This window comes from Bubalus kerabau, chromosome 12 (genome assembly GCF_029407905.1).
Source record: "Bubalus kerabau isolate K-KA32 ecotype Philippines breed swamp buffalo chromosome 12, PCC_UOA_SB_1v2, whole genome shotgun sequence".
NCBI lineage: Eukaryota > Metazoa > Chordata > Mammalia > Artiodactyla > Bovidae > Bubalus > Bubalus kerabau.
Genome location: NC_073635.1, coordinates 70,754,298 through 70,772,509, shown reverse-complemented (window position 1 = coordinate 70,772,509; position 18,212 = coordinate 70,754,298). Strand labels below are relative to the sequence as shown.

Genomic DNA, 18,212 nt, shown 5'->3' with positions numbered 1-18,212 from the left:
AGAATCCAAAACACCAAACATAAGACAAAACTAACAAGAATTTTCTGCTCAGCCAACTAGTACCCAATCAGGATATGTACAGAAAGCTATCCTCATCCCTCAGATGGGTGTGACACTGAACCCCAACACTCCTGTTTTGTTGCACACACATGTTCACACCCTGCATCAACTGCTTTGTTTTCCAAGAGGTCACAGAAGTTTTCATCTACTATAGAGAAGTAAGGCTTCCCCAAAGGCTCAGTGTTAAAGAATCTGCCCATAATGCAGGAGATGCAGCAGGACCTGCAGGTTCGATCCCTGAGTCAGGAAGATACCCTGGAGAAGGAAGTGGCAACCCACTCCAATAGTCTTGCCTAGAGAATCCCATGACAGTGAAGCCTGGAAGGCTACCATCCATGGGGTTGCAAGAGTCAGGCACGACTTAGCAACTAAACAGCAATAATAGAGAAGTAAGCAAATAATGCTTAGTTAAATATGGGTAAGATGATCAAATCAGAGCAAGATGCTCAGTTCTCAAAAGCACAAAGGCTCACTATTACCTTTCCAGCATGCTTCATCGTCCATTCCAAGGGGCATGACGAGCTTAAAAGAGCCCCTCATACAATAGGTGATAAAACACACGTTTTATAGAGTTTACTGAGGTAGAATGGGAGGCTTTCACAGAGAACCAAGAATGTCAAACTGGACACATGCACGGTTCCAGCCCAGGTATGGTGAAAGACAGCCCAGTGCTGCAGCCTGCAAACCTGGGGTTCTCCACCAGAAGCCCAGCACTAACACCTGCCTTCCCAAACTGTCCTGAAACTTATGATTGTCTCTGGGAGTCACTGTTGCCTGTTACTCAGCTCTTTGATTGAGGCTAACATTGGTGTAATTATAAAAGAAAGTAAGAGCAATATCACCCACCAAAGAGCATACCAACAGATGCAACAAATTCAGCAAAAAAAAAAAAAAAAAAAAAAAAGTGCAAATAAGGGTACATCATTACTGCTTAAGTGTCAGGATTTTTATACTAAAAGATATCATTTAATAACCCAGTTGAAAAAAACAGTCTCATTAAAGAGTAATGCCATTTCATGGCCCATAGCTTCAACTCCTCTGTCCATTCTTGATCCTGAACTCAACTAGTAAGAAATACAACAGCTGAGAAAATATTCACTATCAAACCTGAAACTAACCAAATTAAAATTTTATGGATAAGTAAGAACAAGGACAAAAATTACCCCATAAATCCTTCACTTTTGACACCAATCTATGACCCAATGAAAATTTTTTCCACAAACCAACTGAAAATAGTTTTATTCCTTCACAAGTATTCTCCACAACTGTAAAACCATACAAGATTTTTTTAAAGAGCCCAACTTAATTCCATAATGTTCATCATTCAAAGTTCTCTTAGAGTCTCAGTGTCTCCGAGGCAAACATTTCTTGATGGAGTCCTTCGTATTCAGCCTCCTAAAAGCATCATCTGTTTGACCCCATGTCTTGGTTCAGGGGAACTTCTTACACGTTTGATGCCAGAATTTCCTCAGGGGGTACAATGCCTCCTCCATGTTTCCCCATGAAACATTTCTTACCCAATTCCATGATCTTTGATTTATGAGGAAAAAAAAAGAAAACACAGTATATAGAAATAAGAAATCAGGCAAAGAAAGACTGTTTGAGTCAAACATAGGCAGAAAAGAGTGAGTTTGTAGGAAAATGAATAGGCAGTTAATCTTTAGAAATGGGCAGGTGACAAGAGTAGAGTGTAGAAATATCCAGAACTAAGGACGAAAAGCAGTGACTCTGGGGAAACCATAACCATCAGGATCATAGATATAGTTTCACTCCTCTTTCACACAGTGGTCTTCATCCTGACTGCACCTTAGCATCACCTAGGGGAGCAACGCAGTTAAGAGCACTCAAAGGACTGAGGCCTGCCTCCAGAATCTGGTTTAGGTTCAACTGGTTAGGGATGGATCCTGAAGTTCCCTCTCCATGGACAATTCTGTGTACAGGAACTAATCCCATGTAAGTATCTGCTATCCTCCTCTCCCAAAATATCATGGCATTTGCGCCTGGAAAAGCTACAGACCTACTTATAAGTATCGCAAAGGCTGACTGGATTGATAGGTGGGTTGATTGGTTGATTAATTAATTGGCTGTGCTTGGTCTTCATTACTGCAAATGAGCTTTCTCTAGTTGCAGCAAGCAGGGGCTACTCTGTAGTTACAGGGCCCAGGCTTCTCATTGTGGTGGCTTCTCTTGTTGCCTACTATGGGCTCTATGTATGTGGGTTTCCTTAGTTATGGCTCCCAAGCTCTAGAGCACAGGATCAGTAGTTATGGTGCAGTGAGGCTTAGTTGCCTTGTAGCATGTGGAATCTTTCCAGACCAGGGATAGAAACAGTGTCCCCTGCATTGGCAGGCAGATTCCTAACTACTGGAGCACCAGGGATGTCTACCACAAAGGGTTTTAATCAGAATTCAATGTGACATATCATACTTCCAAGAAAAATCCTTATTACCCCAAGTCCTGAGATTCCAATGATGAAATTAAGACCTTTCTGTACATTAGGAAAAATTGAGTGTTCAGAAAGCACTACATTCACAAAATTAAAAGATAAATCCAAATGGATTTGTTAAGTTGCCGCTAAAAGGAAAAGGAATTAGAATAGAACAAGGATATCAACCTTTAAAAAAAAAAGTAGCTTCTTCTGTTGATTTAACTTTGGAAGCATGAAACCATTATACAGAATTATAATTACAAAACAACTAATTTTTTAAAAAGCAACTCCTAAAATCTCAGAGTAAAATGAAACAAAAGTAACTAAATATATACTCATCCAATTGGTTGGCACAGCCATATTAAAAAGAACTATTTTTAAATGATTTTAAAACAAAATAATTTGAAAATGTACCCTCTGTGTGAGATATCTACTTAAAGAGAATATGAACTGCAAAAAATTCTAAAACTGTTTTGAGAAGTCACATTATGGGTGATAGTGTTCATATCATAAGGTAAAACACTTGAATATAATTATATTGCTATCATTGAAAACTGGGATTAGATATGGGACAACAGAGAATAGATGACAGGAAAAAAGAGAGATATTATAGATTTAAGAAAAATGAGATGAAGAAAAAACACTAATGTCCTGAATCTGATTTGAATTGGAAATACTCATGTAGACTCATGATATGTCTACCTTAAAAAAAAAAAAAATGTATTCTACAGCTTCCCTGGTGGTCTACTGGTTAGGAATTCACCTGCCAAATACAGGGGACTCTGGTTCTATTTCTGACCCAGGAAGATTCCACATGCCAGAGTGTAACTAAGCCCATGTGCCACAACTACTGAAGCCCAAGTGCCCTAGAGCCTGTACTCTGCAACAAGAGAAGCCACCACAGTGAGAAGCCCACACACCACAACTAGAGAGTAGCCCCCATTCGCAGCAACCAGAGAAAAGCCCACACAGCAACAAAGACCCAGCACAACCAAAAATAAAAATAAACCAAATTAAAAAACTGCTAAATGTATTCTCTATTTGTCCAATCAAAAAGCTGAGAAGCAATAAACAACTAAGCAGCAAGGAGCAACTCTAGTGCTCAGACTGTAAACTTTAGATACCATTTCCCACCAAAAGGAGCCAGAGTTGCTTAAAGAAATGCTGATACCAGGGCTAGGGGAAAAGCTGTACAAGATGAACTAGAAATATCTTGTCACATCAGAAAGCAGAAAAGGCTAGCTAAGCCTACTAGAATATGTACAAAAACTTAGGACCCAACCTGGATAGATTCCCATTGGCCAAAGATGGCCAAAGGTTGGCATAAGCATAACAACTGTAATCATTGTAACAACTGAAGCACATCAGAAATGCTTAAATACTCTGGGGTTTCACAAAACAACAAAATAAATAACAACAACCACAAAATTCATTAGCCCCAAAGGAGAAGCAACTCACTATTTTGAAAACTAGTTTTTAAAAAGTAAAAACAGGCAGTTCAAGATGGCAGAGTAGAAGGACATGCACTCATCTCCCCCTGCAAGAGCACCAAAAATGCAACTAACTGCTGAACAACTATTGAGAGGAGGATGCTGAAACATACCAAAAAAAAGATACCCCACATCCAAAGACAAAGAAGACACAGCAAGACAGTAGGAGGGGCACAATCACAATGAAATCAAATCTCATACCCATTGGGTGGGTGACCCACAAGCTAGAGAACAATAAAAGAAAAGAAGTTCTCCCACTGTTGTGAAGGTTCTGCATCCCATATCAGGATTCCAAGCCTGGAGATCTGACAAAGGAACTGGGACTCTCCAGGGAATCTGACCTTGAAGGCCAGTGGAATTTCAGACTTCCATAAGACTGGGGGAAACAGAGACTTCAGTCATAGACGGCACAAACAAAATCTCATGCACACCAAGGCCCAAAGGAAAGGAACAGGGACCCCACAAGATACTGAACCAGGACTACCTGCTAGCATTGGAAGGTCTCCTGTGAAGGCGTGGGTTAGCAGGGGCTCACCACAGGGTCAGGGGCACTGGAAGCAGCAGTCCAGGAAGGTCCCCCTTGATGTAATCCCTCTAGGAGGTCACCATTAACCCTACCATAGACCCCACACCTCAGGGCTGGGTCACCTCAGGCCAGACAACTACCAGGGAGGGAGTGCAACCCCATATTCATCAGATTCATAATTGGATTGAAACTTTACTGAGCAAGGCCCTGCCCACCAGAGCAGGACCCAGTTTTTCCCACCACCAGTCCTTCCCATCAGGAAGCTTACACAAGCCTCTTTGCCTCCTCCATCAAACGGAAGACAGAAGAGACAAGAAGAACTATAGTCCTACAGCAGCTAAAACAAGAGCCATATTACAAAATATCAATCAAGATGGAAAAGGAGAAAATTATGTCCCAGATGAAGGGACAAGATAAAACCCCAGAAAAACAACTAAATGAAGTGGAGCTAGGCAACCTTCCAGAAAAAGAATTCAGAATAATGATAGTGAAGATGATCCAGGATCTTGGGAAAATAATGGAGAAGATGCATAAATGCTTATCAAAGACTTAGAAGAACTAAACAAACAGAGATGAATAACACACTAGAAGGAATTAATAGCAGAATAACTGAGACAGAAGAACGAATAAATGACCTGGAGAACAGAAAGAATGAAAAGAACTGAAGACAAAGAGACCTCTGGGACAACATTAAGCATGTGAACATTTGCATTATAGGGGACCTGGAAGGAGAAAAGAGAAAGAAAGCACATGAGAAAATATTTGAAGAGATACTAGCTGAAAATGTCCTTAACATGGGAAAGGAAATAGTCAACCAAGTTGAGGAAGCATAGAGAGTCCAATTAGTATAAACCCAAGGAGGAGCACACCAAGAAACATAGTAATCAAATTGACAAAAATTAAAGACAAAGATAAAATATTAAATATTAAAAGCACCAAGAAAAAAACAACAAATACAAGGAAACTCCCATCAGGCAATCGCTGATTTCTCAACAGAAACTCTACAAGCCAGAAGGAAACGGCACGATATATTTAAAGTGCTCAAAGGGATGAAACTATAACCAAGAATACTCTACCCAGCAAGACTCTCCTTCAAATTTGATGGAGAAATCAAAAGCTTTTCAGATAAGCAAAAATTAAGAGAATTCAGCACCACCAAACCACCTTTACAACAAATGCTAAAGGAACTTCTCTAGCCAGGAAACACAAGAGAAGGAAAAGACCAACAGAAAATTAACAAAAAATTAAGAAAACAATAATAGGATCAAATGCACCAACCAAAAGACACAGACTGCCTAAGCGGATGAAAATATATGCATATGTGCACTTCCAATTACCACATCACTCCCTGACCCCTCAAATTATATGTAATTATTTTATATTGCTAATACTTCGGCCACCTCATGTGAAGAGTTGACTCATTGGAAAAGACCCTGATGCTGGGAGGGATTGGGGGCAGGAGGAGAAGTGGACGACAGAGGATGAGATGGCTGGATGGCATCACCAACTCGATGGACATGAGTTTGAGTAAACTCCGGGAGTTGGTGATGGACAGGGAGGCCTGGCGTGCTGCGATTCATGGGGTCACAAAGAGTCTGACACTACTGAGCGACTGAACTGAACTGAACTGAATAGACTTCCCTGGTGGTTCAGACAGTAAAGAATCTGCCTGTGGGAGACCCGAGTTTGATCCCCGGATCGGGAAGATCCCCTGGAGAAGAGAATGACAACCCACGCCAGTATTCTTGCTTGGAGAATCCCACAGACAGAAGAGTCTGGTGGGCTACAGTCCACAGGGTCACAAAGAGTCAGACATGACTGAGCAACTAACATTTTCACGTCTTTCTTGCATTTTATATTGTTAGGTTAATTATGGTTTGCAATTGTAATTATCCTTTCTTTTTTTATCTGGCTACTGATTGTGAAAACTGATAAACATGTTTTGCTATTGTGATTATGTAATTAGTACTCACTTAATGCCATTTTGTCATGATTGGTCAACAGAAAAATAATACTCTATATCATGAAAACTGCAATTTAATAGAAAAACTTGTTACCACTTTTTAAAATTCAGATGCATATCAGAATTATCTTGGAATTTTTTGAAAAATACAAATATATAGGTATTGCTTTTTTTTCTCCAAAGCTTTAAATATATCTCTAATGAGCAGCCATGTTTAAAAATAACTGGACTATATGATCTTTTACTTTTATCTAATTTGTTTCACTTTTTCTATTTCATATTCAGTGCTCCAATTTTACTTAGTTTGTATTTTCCAATTTCTCCATCTCTTCTTTTGTTTTTGATGTTCTTCCTCAAGCCTTTATCAAGTGCAGTAGGAAAGCTTTTGTATACATAAATAATATGTATAATATATATATTTTAGAAAACATGAACTTTTGCTTAGCTAAAAATTTTATGACATTTTGATTCTACTTGTTTGACTTAGTATGGATAGAATGCTAGATTTCTAATTTTAAAAAAATAAATACTTGGAAAGCAACAAAGGTTTACTGTATAGCATAGGAGCTATAATCTATATCTTATATAACCTATAATAGAAAATAATTTCAAAAATAATATATGCATATATGTATAATTGAAATATTCCCTTGTGGCCCAGATGGTAAAGAATCTGCCTGCAATGTGGGAGACCTGGGTTCGATCCCTGCATTGGGAAGATCCTCTGGAGAAGGGAATGGTAACCCACTCCAGTATTCTTGCCTAGAGAATTCCATGGACAGAGGAGCCTGGCAGGTTACAGTCCATGGGGTCACAACGAGTTGGACAGGACTGAGTGACTAACACTACTATATATAATTGAATCACTTTGCTGTACATCTGAAAGATTGTAAGTCAACTACAGTACAACAAAGCACATATATTAAGAAAAAAATGTAAAAAAGAGACTTCACTGGTGGTTCAGTGGTTAAGACTCCACACTTTCAATGCAGAGAACATAGGTCTGATCCCTGGTAGGGAACAAAGATTCCACATGTCATTTGGCTTGGCAAAAATAGTAAAGAAGGGGAAAAAATGTTTTAAGTTTAAAAAAATAAGAATTTTCCCTGCCATTCCTATACATACTATAGCTCAGAGTAACCAAAGAGTTAACAATGGCAAAGTGGCTATTTTAGCTAATAAATGAAAAAGGTAAAAATTAGAATTAGAACGTCAACATTTTGTAATTCCTAATGAGTTAATGAAACTTGAGTAATGATCATGAATAGTTCCTAACATCTCACACACATAAAAAGAGAAGACTTTATCTGCTTTATAAGGGAGGTGCACAACCCTACAAGCCTACCTCCTATAATAGAGGAGGGTCAAGGAAATCCTGAATGAGTCAGATCAGCTTCTAACCACTAACTTAAGGTGCCAGAAAGTGAAAGTGTTAGTCGCTGAATCATGTTCAACTCTGTGACCCCCATGGACTGTAGGCTGTCAGAGGAACATGCAAAGTGACACAGGGAGAGAAGCAATCAGCCAAATCCAGACTGTGTGAATCTCTCCAGGACAAACAACTTGGTTTCTTTCATTTAAATAATAATAATAAGTAAAATAAATAGCTGAGAGGAGAGAGACAAGAGGTGGAGGGGAATAGAAAGTAATCCATGCAACCTCTGTCAACCAAATGTACCTTTTTGATTTTGCTTCAGACTACAAGGCAAGGGGAAATAGGATAACTGTGTGCAATGGCTCGATACTGATGATATTAAAGTTAATATTTAGGCATAATAATGGGGATAGAATTATATAAAGGGACAATTCTACATCTTTTAAAGATACAGACTAAAATATTTACAGAATAAAAATGATGTGATATCTAGGTACTGCTTCAAAATAATTTGGGGAAGTGAGAATAGAGGTTCAGATGATTCAAGACTGCTCATGAGTTGGGAATTACTGAAGCTGACTTAGGATGACATAGAGGCTTATTTTCCCTCTACCCTCTGAGTTCTTAGCTAACACTCCCTGTAATAAAAGACAGAATAACAAGAGAGAAAGAAACAGAAGTTTATTAATATGCAGACCTCCTATATACCTGGGAGATACTCAGGTATCTCCTGGCTCAATTCACTACCTTAAATACCATCTTGAGCTCAAGAAAAACAGAAAAGTGAGGTAGTACTTATGAGAGATTAATAGGAAAAGGAACAGGGTGGGACTGGGTGTGTCATGCAGATTTAAGGCTTCTGGAAGACTTCTCTATTGACAGAATTCTTCTGTGATTTAGAGCCATCTTTCTGGTACAAAGAGGGAGATACCCTTACAAATGGAGATTTCCTTTATCAGTGTAAATGTCCCTCATAGAAGTTTAGCTTATACTCCGTCTTCAGAGCTTCTCCTGTGTCTATTCTCAAAAAAAAAAAAAAAAAAAGTTCAAAACAATCCAAAGATGCATAGATGCATGTTCTGGGGTGACATATTCTGTTACCCTGTAATCCTATACTGTTTTTGTATTTTTGAAATATTCTTGAAAACCTATGTGGCACACCTGAAACTAATACAATATTGTAAGCCAACTATACTTCAATTTTTTAAATTTTTAATGCTATGTACATGCTTTTAAGAACAAGATGAAAGTGGATTGAAAAGATAACCTTCATTTATTGAAGGAGGAAACAGAACAGGCTCCATCTTGAAAGCAGGACTCCATCTTGGGCCGGACTGTGGACTTTGAGCTATATGCCCAGTATCTATGGAAACAATATACCAATGGAAAACGAGACCCCCCAGTGAAGGAGCCTCAGGACTTGTACCTAGACTCTCCAGTCGCCTAAAGTGAAGTCGGTCAGTCATGTCCAGCTCTTTGTGACCCCATGGTCTGTAGCCTACCAGGCTCCTCTGTCCATGGGATTTTCCAGGCAATAGTACTGGAGTGGATTGCCATTTCCTTCTCCAGGGGATCTTCCCAAACCAGGGATTGAACTCAGGTCTCCCGCATTGTAGGACACTTTACAGTCTGAGCCACCAGGGAAGTCCAGTCGCCTAAAAGAATGTGCTAATTATCTCTGTAACAGAACAAATTCGTAAATCCCATTATGCTTATCAGGGTATGACCACAGGCCTATTGATAAATGTCCGTTGTTTAAATATCTAGGCTTATGACACATGAATCATGGGATAACTTTGATCGTATCTCTCTTTCACCTTGTCCAGATTAGTTTCAAGGAATTTAGGGAGGTGGGTTTGAGCAAGTACACTTAGGGTATAAAAGGTTTTCACAAAAACTGGTCAGGGTCCTTGGCTAAGAGGAGAGTCTGCCTTGGGCCCGCTCATGTAATAAACTGTACTCCACTATCTGCATTGTCCTGAGTGAGTTTGTTTCCCAGAATGCGTGGCTACATTATGACTCAAGGTCATCACTGTTGATATTACTAATACCAAATGGATAATATATACACTCAAGAGCCAGCAGGGTACACACAGCAGGTCCCTGTCCATGTGGCTCAATGCTCCTTCCTCCTGTCCCTTACTGTGTTGTCCTCAATGTTTGCTCTCACCCCACTGTACCTTTTCCACCACCAGCCCCACTCCCTAGTCCCAGTTGAATGGAGGTGAGGAACATTTAGAACAAAAGGTTGGGAAATAAATGTAAAGACCCAGTATGGCTCTTGGGGAATCAGCTCTCAGTCAAGGCAGCAACCTTACTGTGGGACTCGGAGGTTTCTATTTACTTCTTGCCTATCAGCTGAGCTCCAAAGTGAAGGTTTACACAAATATATGTTTCCTACAGCCTCCACCTGGACCAGAGACTGTCAGCAAAAGTGACCTCAGACAGAGACCAAGTGACTGGGTAACCAGGCAATGCTAGACCATTTCTAAGGGTCATGAGAATAGGACATAACTCCTGGCCACTCATACCCTCTTAGAGAAAGGGACTGAGTGAACCCACTCTGGCTCTCTGAGATCATCCCACTTACACAGCAGCAGGTGGAGACCTCACCTCTCAGAGAGAAGCACTGATAACCTGGGAGGTGGTCTCTGTGTCTCTGGCCCAGACAGAGGCTTCAGCTCCTCCTCTCCACCCTGAGGGCCCTAGGCAGGCGGAGACATGTCCTCCCAACCTGCTATCCCTGTGGAGGTGCACACAGGGGCCAGGCATGCTGGGAGCTCTCTGGCTATTCTGTCCTAATTAGGAGTGACCTACAAGTGCACCAAATTCAACATTAGTCTGGACTTGTTTCTCTAAGCATTAAAGGGATTCCTAATATTCACAGGACAGAGGTTTTCATAGTTTGAATCCTAAACCTAAAAGCTTCACTCTGAACTGGCATCACCTGCCTCTTCTTGCTGGTGCTGCCAGTACTTATGGTTGGTAATAGCACACTGCTTGGGAATAATGGATAATCTGCAAGACATTCTGTGTACCAGCGGAATTATGAGAGCTGGAGGTCACAAAGAAAATCTGTTTACATTTTAAAAAATCCTGGGTTCAGTTTAGATCTTCCATTATCTAAAATACAAAGACCAGGGACTTCCCTGGTAGTCCAGTGGTTAAGACTCCACAATTCCAATGCAGGAGGCAAGGGTTTGATCCCTGATCAGGGAACTATGATCCCATATGCCATGTAGCATGGCCAAAAAATAAATATAAATAAATAAATAAAACAAAGTATATACTATGCTTTTCTAAAAAAAAAATAAAATACAAAGCCAGGAAAGCAGCATGGACAGAAGATCACAAAATGGGAAGTTATTTCATGAAACCAATTATTTAGCTTACATTCCATCTAACTCAGCAGATTTAATCACTGAAAACCCAAACACCACCTGCAAATCATTTCTGAAAGGTGGCAGACTCTTTCTGGCTTTTTTATAAGAAATAACTTCTTTCTAACTTTTCCAAACAGCAGAGGGTCAACAGATAAATCTAGGAAAACAGAAGTATTTGTGTTGGATTTCAGGCTTCTTTTAGCTGCCAGGAGAAATACTCAACATTTACTTCTCATTAAGCTTTACTGTCCCAAAACTTCTTGAACTTCACCGCATCAGAATGAAAAGTTCTTCCATTATTATCCCAATCAGTCCAGCTGGTCCTACCCAGCCATCACCTAAGACCTCAGGCCTGGGGCACACACTGTGTGCAGGAAAGTGTATTCAGACAACAGAGAAGGAGAACTGCTCCACATCCCAGTAACTGACCTGGGGTTCTCATTTTCACTGAGCAAATGTGCCTCCAGATTTACAGAGATACCAGCTCTTTGCAAGCTTCCAGGTACTCTAAGTAACAACATTGATGATGTGGGCATAGATCAATTCCTCGAAGTCCCAATGTTGTCATGTCCAAGAACCATTACCTTCCTACTCAAGGAGCCAATCTGTAATGGTGTCTTAAGAGTGTGGATGGTTATTTAGAACTTAGCTCACCAGGTCAGTTACAACCTCTTCCACTTGGGGATGGTAATGAGGGAAAGTGGCTTCCTGAAGGGCTCCTGGCCCACCTGAACAAAGCATGACACTGCTGCTAATAGTGTCAACACCTAGTCACTTCAGGAACTTGGGGTTCAACCACCTTGGTTCCACCCTCATGTATGATCCCCAATCTGACTTTCTGTTACAGGGAGTTCCTAGTATCCTATTTCTTATACTTAGGCCAAGGTCAGGATGCATGAGTCTCAGACCATGAAAACAAAGCTCTTAATATGAGCCTTCTTCACCCTGGATGAGCTCTCAGTCATTGAGATGGTCAGGCTCAGAAGTCAGAGCACCTGAGAGGGAACCTCAGTCTGTCCTTCATGCTTCGTGTGACCACAGGCACATGATATAACTGATGCTGCTGCTGCTAAGTCACTTCAGTCATGTCCGACTCTGTGCGACCCCATAGACGGCAACCCACCAGGCTCCCCTGTCCCTGGGATTCTCCAGGCAAGAACACTGGAGTGGGTTGCAATTTGCTTCTCCAATGCATGAAAGTGAAAAGTGAAAGTGAAGTTGCTCAGTCATGTCCGACTCCTAGCGATCCCATGGACTGCAGCCCACCAGGCTCCTCCATCCATGGGATTTTCCAGGCAAGAGTACTGGAGTGGGTTGCCATTGCCTTCTCCCATGATATAACTACTTGGTACTAAATGTCCTCTCTTCTTAAATGGGGGTAATATAATACCTATGAGTTAGTTGAATTAACCAAAGGAATAAAACTTTTACCACATATAAAGTACTCATAGCAGTTCTAGATTATACTATTTTTCAAGTATACTTAATACTATTATTACTATACTAATAATAGTACTGCTGTGGCCACCATCACAATTACTGAGTATGAGCCCCTTTACCACTACTAGTACTTCTAGTACTACTACAAAGGATGAGCTCCCACATCTGCAAGGTCCTTGACTTTCCTATTCTCTGCCATGACCACCCAACAACCAACCTCCTGAAAGAAGAGCCAGGGCTCCACCAGTTGCACCTTATGCAACCTCAGGCCTGGCCTTCCTGAAAGTATTTCTGGAGATAAACAATTTTGCAATCAACACTCCCCACTGCCCTTCCCAAGGCACTGCAGTTATCTAGGTGATCCCTGCCCTCTCAGAGGTAGCACTCTGCCCCACATACCTGTCCTATCCTCTCGCACAATGACCAACCCACCTGTGTCATCAAGGAGAGCTCTATCTCCCAGAACTATCCAGTCACCTGTGAGCTGACAGATTCTCTGGTTTCTCCAGTTGTATGGGGCAGACTTCACCTACCCAGCTGCCTACAGCTCACAGTGCCCTTCAGTAAAACAGAGTCTTTTTCTTTCCTTTTTCAACCATTCCAGGCAGCATGTGGGATCTTAGTTCCCCAACCAGGGATGGAACCTGCATTGGAAGCATGGCATCTTAACCACCAGACCACCAGGGAAGTCCAACAGAGTCTCTTAAACAAGCAACCACACTGCCCACCCGTAAACCACCTGACCCACCCCCTTCACCCCAACACAGTGGACTGATGACAACCCACCACATTCTCCATGTAAAACACCTCTTTCTCAGCAACTACATCTTCCATCCCTCCTGCTCTCAGACACTCACAGGCCGCCCATGTCCCTAAGGCAGCACTAAGGGACCACGGAGAGCATGAGCCACCCAGGGGGGTCTGCAGCAGACCTCCAGCAGGCTCAGCCAGAACAGGGGGATTGACGGTACTGTGTCCCCAGGTGGAGCTGTCTCACTGGGGAATCTTGACCCAAGCCCTTCAGGGTCATGGAGGTTACTGACCTCACAGCTTCTGCCTTTGGTTTTCCCTGTACATCCCTTCCTTCACCCTCTGCTAATGCCAGGCTCCCAGACTCCACCTTCAACCAGCAATCCACCTCCATAGCCAGGGACAGGAACCAGCATGGGTGGCTCACGAATTCTCCACAATTCACAGTGAAACTGGAGCTCCTCCCAATCAGGGCCTTTGGCTTGGGATACCCAGCCCACTGGAAAGGGGGCAGCCAGGGGAATGCATGTACTCTTGGGAGCTCTGGGCAACTTCAGCTGAGATGCAGGGATCCAGATTCTGTTCCCCTTGAAGAGGAGGGGGTGACAATTACCACTTTAGGAAAACATTTATCAGATGTGATCTGATCCACATGACCCAACCATCTCACTACTGGGCTTATACACAAAGAAAACTATAATTCAATGTACAGTAAAAAATCACCACAATATTGTAAAGTAATTATCCTCTAATTAAAATAAATTACTTAATTTTTTAAAAGACACATTAATCTCAATATTCACTGGAGCACTATTTAAAATGGCCAGGACATGGAAGTAACCTAAATATCAATCAACAGAGAAATGGATAAAGAAGATGTAGTACATCTATACAGTGTAACATTACTCAGCCATAAAAATGAACAAAATTGGATCATTTGTGGAGATGTGGATGGACCTAGAGAGTGGCATACAGAGTGAAATAAGTCAGAAAGAGAAAACAAATATTGTATATTAATGCATATATGTAGAATCTGAAAAAAACAATATAAATGATCTTAATTGCAAAGCAGAAATAGAGAAGAAATTTATGGATACCAAGGAGGAAGGGGAGATGGAATGAGCTGAGAAAGTGTGATTGACATATCTTCACTACTATGTATAAAATAGATAGCTAATGAGAACCTACTGTATAGCACAGGGAACTCTACTCAATGCTCTGTGGTGACCTAAATGGGAAAGAAATAAAAAAAAGAGGCAATGTATGTGTTCATATAGCTGATTCACTCTGCTGTACAGCAGAAACTAATTCAACATTGTAAAGCAACTATATTCCAATAAAAATTAAAAATGATTATTTGCTGAGTACCTGTGCTATTGTAACTGGGAAGAGTTAATTTTGATTCTTCCATGATAGATCTGTGTCTTAGGCCACTTTTGTTGTTACAGTCACACATAATGGCCTGCCTCAGAGAATCCTGCCCCTCTGCCTGGCTGTTAAATGAAACTGTCTTTGTTCAGAACCCTGTCCATCAGTAGATGGCAGGAAGGAAGAAATTAACACATCCCCCTGCCTGAGGCTTGCCATTCTAGGAGATACTTGCAAGATTAAATGGCCTTTTAACTTTGTTTCCTCACCTCACCTCACCTCATCTCTAATCCATAAAAGAACCTGGCATCCAGAACCCCAAAAGGATGGTTATTTTGAGACATTATTCTGCCACCTTTTTGGTCAGCCAGCTCTGCATCCCTCAGATTCATTGGCAGCTAGCAGTGTGAACTTGGACTTGGTAACATTACTGGGGCTCTGGTCCAAATTTACTTTCTCAAAACCATGAGGCACATATTCCTTGAGGTTCTAGGATCTTTTTTGATCAAAGATCATTATATCATTTACTAATCACCAACAATATCACCATCCCCAAGAAAAAGAAATTCAAAAAAGCAAAATGACTGTCTGAAGAGGCCTTACAAATAGCTGTGAAAAGAAGAGAGGCAAAAAGCAAAGGAGAAAAGGAAAGATATACCCATTTGAATGCAGAATTTCGAAGAATAGCAAGGAGAGATAAGAAAGCTTTCCTCAGGGATCAATGCAAAGAAATAGAGGAAAACAATAGAATGGGAAAAACTAGAGATCTCTTCAAGAAAATTAGAGATACCAAGGGAACATTTCATGCAAAGGTGGGCTCAACAAAGGACAGAAGTGGTATGGACCTAACAGAAGCAGAAGATATTAAGAATAGGTGGCAAGAATACACAGAAGAACTGTACAAAAAAGATCTTCATGACTCAGATAATCATGATGGTGTGATCACTCAACTAGAGCCAGACATCCTGGAATATGAAGTCAAGTGGGCCTTAAGAAGCATCACTACGAACAAAACTAGTGGAGGTGATGGAATTCCAGTTGAGATATTTCAAATCCTGAAAGATGATGCTGTGAAAGTGCTGCACTCAATATGCTAGCAAATTTGGAAAACTCAGCAGTGGCCATAGGACTGGAAAAGATCAGTTTTCATTCCAATCCCAAAGAAAGGCAATGTCAAAGAATGTTCAAACTACCACACAATTGCACTCATCTCACACGCTAGTAAAGTAATGCTAAAAATTCACAAAGCCAGGTTTCAGCAATATGTGAACTGTGAACTTCCAGATGTTCAAGCTGGTTTTAGAAAAGGCAGAGGAACCAGAGATCAAATTGCCAACATCTGCTGAATCATCGAAAAAGCAAGAGAGTTCCAAAAACATCTGTTTCTGCTTTATTGACTATGCCAAAGCCTTTGACTGTGTGGATCACAATAAACTGTGGAAAACTCTGAAAGAAATGGGAATACCAGACCACCTGACCTGCCTCTTGAGAAACCTGTATGCAGGTCAGGAAGCAACAGTTAGAACTGGACATGGAACAACAGACTGGTTTCAGATAGGAAAGGTATACATCAAGGCTGTATATTGTCACCCTGCTTATTTAACTTCTATGCAGATTACATCATGAGAAACGCTGGGCTGGAAGAAGCACAAGCTGGAATCAAATTTGCCGGGAAAAGTACCAGTAACCTCAGATATGCAGATGATACCACCCTTATGGCAGAAAGTGAAGAAGAACTAAAGAGTCTCTTGGTGAAAGTGAAAGAGGAGAGTGAAAAGCTTGGCTTAAAGCTCAACATTCAGAAAACTAAGATCATGGCATCTGGTCCCATCACTTCGTGGCAAATAGATGGGGAAACAGTGGAAACAGTGCCAGACTTTATTTTGGGGGGCTCCAAAATCACTGCAGATGATGACTGCAGCCATGAAATTAGAAGAAAGCTTACTCCTTGGAAGGAAACTTATGACCAACATAGACAGCACATTAAAAAGCAGAGACATTACTTTGCCAACAAAGGTCTGTCTAGCCAAGGCTATGGTTTTTCCAGTAGTCATGTATGGATGTGAGAGTTGGACTATAAAGAAAGCTGAGCACCGAAGATTTGATACTTTTGAACTGTGGTGTTGGAGAAAACTCTTGAGAGTCCCTTGGACTGCAAGGAGATCTAACCAGTCTATCCTTAAGGAGATCAGTCCTGGGTGTTCACTGGAAGGACTGATGTTGAAGCTGAAACTCCAATACTTTGGCCACATGATGCAAAGAGTGGACTCATTTGAAAAGACCCTGATGCTGGGAAAGATTGAAGGCAGGAGGAGAAGGGGATGACAGAGGAGATGGTTGGGTGGCATCACCGACTCAATGGACATGAGTTTGGGTAAACCCCAGGAGTTGGTGATGGACAGGGAGGCTTGGCGTGCTGCGGTTCATGGGTTTGCAAAGAGTTGGACACAACTGAGGGACTTGACTGAACTGAACAATATCCTAACTTGGAATAAAACATCTTTTCTTTTCAGTACTTCTTTCCAGGATACTACATTTTAATCGGTTAAAAGGAAAAGAGTAATCCACCAGAGGTCCAGTCCTTTAAGTATCTTTGTATTCTAAAGATAAATACAGCCATTGAGCTACATTATGTTTCCTAGACATCTTATCCTCTGATATTAAACCTCTGGCCTCTTTTCCTACCAGTTGCATCCATCTCAGTACTGATCTGCATGTATACAGTAATGCACTGTATATAAAAGCTTTTACCTCAAAAAGCTTAAAAATTGCAAAAGGCAAATACGATTTCCAGTAACACTTTATGATTGCTTTCACTAAAGAAGACTCCCGTGCATCTTTCTCAGCTCTCTTCACTTCCTGGTCCCAGTACCTGTGATGAGAAACAGAGCACAGTGAACAGCATGTCCACCAAAGGGGAAAGGGGGTGGGGTGGAGTGGGAGACAAGCCTGCACTACAGGGTGCTCTGTGGCTACCCTATAGGTGCTGGCTAATTGCCCACAGGGCTTCTGTGAGCAAAGATGAATGGTGCAGACCCTGAAGCACCAAGTGTGTTTCCCTTCAACAAGCCATGAAGGGAAAAGTCCTAGTCTCGGGAAATGAGTTCTTCCCAAACTTTGCTGGATTCACAGCACCATGAACAGCTCAAGAGGGCAGACACCTTCCTCCTGCTGAAGAAAAGAAGCTAATTCTGACTACATGTTGGAAATTGTTTCTCTGACTTGCTTTTTGTTGCTTTTGTTATTACAGTCATAGGTAATGGCCTGCCTCAGAGGACCCTCCACTCTGCCTGACTGTAAACTAAAGTGCCTTTGTTCAACTCTTAGATAATCTGACTCCCCCCATGTGAATAGAAGAGATTAACACTCCCCTTCCAAAGGCTGGCCATTCCCTTGGAGATGTGTTATAGGACTGAAAATCCTTTCACT

The 18,212-nt window shown here is 41.3% G+C and overlaps 1 protein-coding gene across 1 annotated transcript in view; it reads right to left on the bottom strand.

The window, feature by feature from the left end:
- LOC129624636 (ATP-binding cassette sub-family C member 4-like) overlaps nt 1-18,212 on the bottom strand; it is a 364,051-nt gene that overhangs the window by 230,020 nt on the left and 115,819 nt on the right. The window contains exon 11 of the mRNA XM_055542792.1: nt 17,535-17,655. Within this exon, the coding sequence (XP_055398767.1) occupies nt 17,535-17,655 (121 nt within the window). The remainder of the gene's footprint in view (nt 1-17,534; nt 17,656-18,212) is intronic.